The sequence below is a fragment of the Cucurbita pepo genome, chromosome 7 (genome assembly GCF_057944985.1).
Source record: "Cucurbita pepo subsp. pepo isolate OVF chromosome 7, ASM5794498v1, whole genome shotgun sequence".
Taxonomy (NCBI): domain Eukaryota; kingdom Viridiplantae; phylum Streptophyta; class Magnoliopsida; order Cucurbitales; family Cucurbitaceae; genus Cucurbita; species Cucurbita pepo.
The window spans coordinates 3,711,103-3,718,500 of NC_141804.1; the positions used below are offsets into that span (position 1 = coordinate 3,711,103).

Genomic DNA, 7,398 nt, shown 5'->3' on the forward strand with positions numbered 1-7,398 from the left:
CATATAAACCATACTAGCTGTAACACCCTAATCTTAATAGAGTTCCCTCATGCATGTTTTGCTAGGAAGATATACCTGAAAATTTAAGAGTATCCAACCTTCTCCATTAGACTCGTAGAACTGCTTTGTTGTATTAATTATCATTTTCTACTTTTCTATAAAAAATATCATAATTAAAAAAATTTTGCAGCTTCAATACTTTTAGTTAAAACCCTATTCACCCCTCTAGGGATGTCATACCGAGTCCAATCACAATCGAGTTTATTATGTGAGAACAATATCTCAGGTGTAATATTTCTCCATCTAAGACAAGTCAATTACAACTTCTAAGCTTTCGTATAATATAAAATAGTTATATCATTAGAACTTGCATTATCAACGGTAATACAGAAAACCTTATTGATCCCCATTCCAATAAACAACTATCAATAATCTTGGGAATAGTCTTTCCGTTCTAATTAGCAACTTGACTAAGTTTAGAATTTTTGTTTATACAAATTCTATTTTGAATTAATAAAATGTACAATGATTACCATGTAATTAATGTTTTGGTCAGTGGTCAGACAAACCTTCTTAGAATGACTTCCTAAAAAAATCTTTTAACTCTTTTACCTTCGAAGTTGAAATATATCTCTAGCAATGATTACTCTGGACAGAATGTTAAACTTAGAGCATAGAGTACTACAAAACAATCTAAAACTCTCATTCTCTACGAATTTAAATTACAACTTGTTCACAATTATCATCTTGACATATGTTGTTCTCCGTGTTGTTTGACTAAATTAACAATATTATTACTCTATCATTTATTCAAGGTTGAAAACTTAAAGGGGTTTGTCCTTTTGTCTTCCATCTTATATGGTACTTTCTACCCTTATTTTTTAACTGCTTCCATAACGTGCTAGTTCCACAAAAATTAATATCACAAACATACTCTTTACAACAATAGTTGCACTTGCCCCTCCTATTATTGTTCTCTAATCTTGTAAAATGATCTTAGACAATTGACTTGTAGGTTTTTTCTTTCTAAATTCATATTGTGCAGGTAATGGTGGCTTCGATACGTTATAATTACTAGAGCTACTTGCACTATTGTTTTCCATCTATAAAAAGTGAAATAAAACTACTATGATTCAAACATTCAACCCAATATGAACCATTACCACGAGTTAAAATAAACAATATCATGATCTAAACTATTAAGCATTTGTCTAATGGATCTTGATTAAAGAAAATTGCAGAACCATCTTTGATCTTCCTCTTTTTGCTTTTATCTTTTTTATTCGGGTAGGAAAGCTTTTTTTTTTTCTCTCTAGTTCTTATTAACAACACCGACATAAAATAGACTCATTATATTTATCAAAATTCACACATGTTAGATGATCCTCTAACAACACCCACATTTTTTAATGTACAAACTCTCCGTATGTACAAAGGGATATAACAAATCAAGACTTAAAGGTACAACATGTGTTAATTTAAACTTCAAAAAAAAGTTTATCAGTTACCGGCCTACTAGAAGAATGAGAGAGAGACGGTGCAAGAGAGAAACAAAGACAAAAAGCGTGAGAGTGAGAGAGCGCAAGAGAAGGCGACTGAGACCAAATCCCTTTGCTGAGAGTGAGAGATCGAGAGTGCGAGAGAGAAACAAAGACAAAGAGACCAAGAGAGAGAGAGAGCAACGTGACGACAAAGAGATCGAGAGAGAGACTGACGCGGGTGACGGATGTACAATGTTGAGAGAGAGAGAGAGTATAGTGTTGAGGATTATTGAGAGTGAGTCCACATTGGTTAATTTAGCGGAAGATCATGGGTTTATAAATGAGGAATACTATCTCTATTGGCGTGAGACCTTTTGGGGAAACCCAAAGCAAAGCCAGGAGATATCATACCATTGTGGAGAGTCATGATTCCTAACATACAAAAGCCAATTTTATGCCCTTGGGGTCAGTCAAGTCAAAACAAGACAATTTGTAACTCGAGTGTTTCGATTTTTTTTTTTTTTTCAATGTTTTCAAGTTTAGTCAGGTTGACCAAACCATTTTCTTTATATTTCGGATTAGGTCGAATTAGGTTCTCAAATTTTCAAATTAGGTATACACCACTAGCAAATAGTGGGATTAATTTTTTAATTTTTAGCAAATAGTGAAATTAATTTTTTTAATTTTTTAATTTTTAAAGTTGGCTATTACATTACATTACATCCCTTTAATTAAAATAAACCCTTTAATTGTTTTAAATAAACCCTTGGTCTTTAACTCTTTTAAAAAAAAAAATTAAATGGAGAAATTGGATGGAAGGTGAGTGTGTCAATTTCTTGAATAGAAGAAGAATTGAATTGTTGGAGATAAATGTGTGACATTTTCCTTTCTCCATTTTATAATAATGTCTTTACTATACTCTAAAACCAAATTAATTCTTTCCTCTAAATATTATATATTTATAAACTCAACTACTTCCAGTTCTGACACGTAGGTGTGGGCTCCACCCCTTCTGAACTTTCCTTCCACGTGGCTCCAATCCAAGCCTTTAATATATTTCCATCTGTCGTGACAGGACGGTTCAGATTGAAGGACCTAAGGCTTTGACTTGGTCCAATAGAATCAGGAAGCTTTCATTACTAATTTTGCATGATACTGAAATATTGCGTCTTTGATTTGGTCAACGTCGACTTCCCTTGATTAAACAAGTATTATCCCCAAATAAAAACTTCCAATACTGTTATATATTTAGTCAAATGTTATATATATTTTTTTAAAATCTTTATTTTTGTACGCAATGCTTCTATTATTTTTAAGCTAATTTCTTCTCAATTTTTATAAAAATAAATAAAATCTATTGAAGTATATATTTTAATTAAGTTTCAAAAATAAAAATAAAATAGTGAGGAGAAGAGTCATTTTCATCTTCACAGTTGCTTTCATGGCGTAAGGTCAACGGTAACGGCCAGACCCAATGGAAATAAAATTCATTAATAAATCAATATATAACAACACCAACCGCCATATTCTCATCAGCCTTCACCAACAAATTAGCCTTCATTAAACGTTATTCTGATTTGTGTAGCGAGTCACCGGAGAAATGAAGCCGAATCAAGGCAGTCGCCGGGCTCTGTGGTTCATCGCAGGCTGCGTGTTGTTGGTTGCGACGGCGGGGGAGGCTCAGAATGTGAGCGTGGGGGTGGTGTTGGATATGGAGAGCTGGGTTGGGAAGATGGGGTTGAGTTGTATTCACATGTCGTTGTCGGAATTCTATGAAGCTAATTCTCACTACAACACTAGGATTGTTCTTCACCCCAAGGACTCCGCCGCCGATGTTGTTGGTGCGGCGGCTGCAGGTTCCAAATCTTTTCTTTTGAGAATTATATGTTTTAATTGTTTGATAAATACTACTTTTCACTTTGAGTATAAGCTCTCGTGATTTTGATTTGGGCTTTCCCAAAATGACTCATACGAATTGAGATGTATTCTTTTACTTATAAACCCATGATCATCCTCTAAATTAGCCGATGTGGGACTTTCATCATCCAACACCTCCCTTCGAACAAAGTACGCCTCCTCTTAATAGAATCTCAAATGTCGAACAAAGGACTCTAAAAGAAAAAAGAGTCGAGCCTCCCACCTCGAAGGCATAGTAAAAAATGGCTAGACTCCAAAAGAAAAAAGAGTAGAGTCTCGATTAAGGAGAGGTGTATTTTGTTCGAGGGGAGGTGTTGGATGTTGGATGAAAGTACACATAGGCTAATTTAGGGAATGATCGTCAGTTTATAATCAAAGAATAATCTTTCTATTGGTCTTGGCCTTTTGTGAAGTCCAAAGTAAAGCCCTTAAAGTGGACAATATGAGATTCGTGTTCATCTAAACCGTTGTAGCCCTTATTGAGTTATATGTTACTTGTCCGGTTCTTTTAACATTTGACTTTTGATATAACAGCTGTTGACCTGATAAAGAACAATAAAGTTCAAGCAATTTTAGGGCCAACTACTTCGATGCAGACCAACTTTGTGATCAAGCTCGCCCACAAAGCTCATGTCCCCATCCTTACCTTCACTGCCTCCACCCCCCCTCTCGCCTCCTACCGCAGCCCCTACTTCTTTCGTCTCACCCAGACTGACTCTGCCCAAGTTGCCGCTATTAGCGCCCTGGTCAAAGCCTACAATTGGAGACAAGTACGTGTTAAATTATTGTTCAATTACAGGACTTGGCTGCCCTGAAATTTAATCTTTATTTTTTGTGTCTATCCAGGTCGTTTTGATCTACCAAGACGACGAGTATGGAGACGGGATGTTACCGTATTTGATCGACGCATTGCAGGATGTGAATGCACGCGTCCCATATCGGAGCGTCATCGATCCAACGGCCACCGAGGATCAGATCGGGGAAGAGCTTTACAAATTGATGACAATGCCGACCAGAGTGTTCTTGGTCCACATGCAGCCGTCTCTAGCGATTCGCTTATTCGCTAAGGCCAACAAAATTGGAATGATGAGGGAAGGTTACGCTTGGATTTTGACTGACGCCATCGCGAATTTACTCGATTCCATGACTTCCTCTGTTCTAAACTCCATGGAAGGAGCTTTGGGAGTGAAGACATATGTCCCAAAATCAATGGAGCTCGACCGTTTCAAAATTAAATGGAAACGGGAATTCGTAATGGAAAATTCTGTCCTCAATGATCCACATTTTGACATCTTCGGACTGTGGGCCTATGATGCAGCTCGAGCACTGGCAATGGCAATTGAGAAAACAGGGGCCAAAAACTTCACATTCGAAAACCCAAATGGATCTGAAAATCTAACCGATCTTCAAACTCTGGGGGTTTCTCAAAACGGGGAGAAAATTGTGGAGGCGTTGTCGAAGACGAAGTTCATGGGGCTGACTGGAAATTACGAGATCGTGAATGGGCAGCTGCAATCGGCGGAATTTGAGATAGTGAATGTGAACAGTAATGGGGGAAACAGAGTTGGGTTTTGGAATCCTGAAAAGGGGTTGTTGAGTAACAATATGACAGTGATCTGGCCGGGGAATACGGCGGCGGCGCCGAAAGGGTGGGAGATTCCAACGGCGGGGAAAAGGTTGAGAATTGGGGTTCCGGTGAAGGAAGGGTATAGTGAGTTCGTGACAGTGAATGGAAAGAAGGTGGAAGGGTATTGTACGGACGTGTTCAATGCGGTAATAGAAGCGCTTCCATACGCCCTTCCGTTTGATTACATTCCCTTTGCACTTCCGAATGGATCTAGCGCCGGTTCCTACAATGATCTCATCATGCAAGTTAACAGAGGGGTCAGTATGTTTGTATTCATTTTATTACTTCAACTCTGTGGACTAAAATAAAGTATTGGTGAATGTGTGGTTTATGGGCAGGTCTACGACGGTGCAGTAGGAGACTTAACCATCGTAGAAAATAGATCCAAGTACGTTGATTTCACCTTGCCATTCACAGAGTCCGGAGTTTCAATGATCGTTCCAACACAAGCCAACTCCAAGAACAGAGCATGGCTTTTTCTGAAGTCTCTCACTTTAGACCTTTGGATCACAAGCTTCTGCTTCTTCGTCTTCATGGGGTTTGTCGTTTGGATTCTCGAACATCGAATCAACCAAGACTTTCGTGGTCCTCCCACTCATCAGATCGGTACCAGCCTCTGGTACTCCTTTTGCACCATGGTCTTCGCCCAAAGTAACCACCTTTACCGACCCATATGTTATGATGGACTAAATTTATAATTCATCTTATTCATTCATATTTTTTTGACCCGTACTCTTAGGGGAGACTTTGATAAGCAATTTGGCGAGGTTTGTAGTGGTGATATGGTTCTTCGTGGTGTTCGTTCTAACTCAAAGCTACACGGCAAGCTTGACTTCTCTGTTGACGGTGCAACAATTACAACCCACCATTACAAATATAAATGAGTTGTTGAAGACGCAGCCATGGGTGGGATATCAAGATGGTTCATTTGTTGGGGGGCTGTTGACCTCTGTGGGGATTAAGAATCTCAAGTCTTATGGGTCTCCTGAGGAACTCGACGAGTTGCTCAAACTAGGAAGCTCTAATGGCGGCATTGATGCTGCTTTTGATGAAATGCCTTACGTTAAGCTCTTCCTTTCCATGTTTGGTGATAAGTACACGATGGGTGATCCCAACTACAAAACGGATGGATTTGGATTTGTAAGTCTCTATCTCCTTCCATGATATTATGGTGTTATCTGTTTTTAATCTTCATAGATAGTTCAGCATGTGCTAGAGTAGACAATTATTTTGGGTGATTATTGTAATGTCTATAATGATAATTATGTCGGTAGGCATTTCCCATTGGCTCGCCATTGGTAGCAGACATATCAAGAGCGGTGTTGAATGTGACAGAGAGTGAAAAGATGAACCAATTACAAAGGAAATGGTTTAAGAATGAAGACAACTCGTGGTCTTCCATCTCCAAGATCACTTCTTCGAGGCTCAACTTAAGCAGCTTTTGGGGCCTATTTCTCATTGCCGGCACTGCCGCTATCATCGCCCTCCTCATCTACTTCATCATTTTCTTTTACAAAGAACAACACAAGCTTTCTCACGCCTCCAACTCATCTATTGGCAGTAAAATTCGAGCGTTGATTAGAATCTATGATAAAATAGACTTGACTTCACACACGTTCAGAAAGAGTAATCATCTTCAGGTAGCAGACAACAAGATTCATGCGATCCATGGTGACTCCGTTGGTGCCTCACCGAGCTCGAATTACCCGTCTAGTCCATCGAATAATTCGGTCCATGACACGAGCTGTGAGTTCTTCTCTAAGTCGGGAGATGTGACTCCGAATAATCAAGTAATGGAAATGGTGATCCATTCAACAATGGAGGTCGCTCCTCAAAACTAGAAGTAGCCTTTTGTAGATAAATTTGATTTTTCTTGCATGGTGCAAAAAACTCCCTTTGTAAATTATATGTCTATTACTCTTTATAATTGTTCTTGACAACATCTAGATTATCCTAACGGTGAACTACAAGTGCCATGTTTATAATACAAACAAAATCCAATTGAGGTTGTCCAGAAATGTGAGGATCAATTCTCAATAGACTTGGCATATATCATTCAAGGACACAAAACAATAACAAAAGACTAAGTCATACCATTTTTCTTTTGGGTTTGCTGAGAGTCTAACTTGGGTCAATTGCTTGAAAGGCAATTATCCTAACCATTGGACTACAAACGCCATGTTTATAATAAGCTCAACAGGCCCCTCAGCACATACATGTGTTACAGACAAAACCCAATTGAGGTTGTCCGAAAATGTGATGATCAATTCTCAATAAACTTGTCATATATCATTCAAGGACACAAAACAACAACAAAAGACTAAGTATACATTTTTCTTTTGCATTTGCCAAAAGTTAAACCCAGGTCTATTG

The 7,398-nt window shown here is 38.3% G+C and overlaps 1 protein-coding gene across 1 annotated transcript; it reads left to right on the top strand.

Moving 5' to 3' along the window:
* Positions 1 to 3,168: 3,168 nt before the first annotated feature.
* On the top strand, positions 3,169 to 7,006 carry LOC111798107 (glutamate receptor 2.7). Its single transcript, XM_023681076.2, has 6 exons — positions 3,169 to 3,337; positions 3,933 to 4,168; positions 4,245 to 5,282; positions 5,364 to 5,676; positions 5,765 to 6,165; positions 6,300 to 7,006. The coding sequence occupies exons 1-6, from the start codon at positions 3,193 to 3,195 to the stop codon at positions 6,864 to 6,866; spliced, it is 2,700 nt and encodes an 899-aa protein (XP_023536844.2). The 5' UTR covers positions 3,169 to 3,192; the 3' UTR covers positions 6,867 to 7,006.
* Positions 7,007 to 7,398: the final 392 nt, after the last annotated feature.

Bases quoted from the DNA above. Each gene is read 5' to 3' on its own strand.
- LOC111798107 (XM_023681076.2), top strand. From the start codon at position 3,193: ATGGAGAGCTGGGTTGGGAAGATGGGGTTGAGTTGTATTCACATGTCG. The intron at 3,338-3,932 runs GTTCCAAATCTT...TTGATATAACAG, and splicing joins TGTTGGTGCGGCGGCTGCAG to CTGTTGACCTGATAAAGAAC. The intron at 5,677-5,764 runs GTAACCACCTTT...CCGTACTCTTAG, and splicing joins CACCATGGTCTTCGCCCAAA to GGGAGACTTTGATAAGCAAT.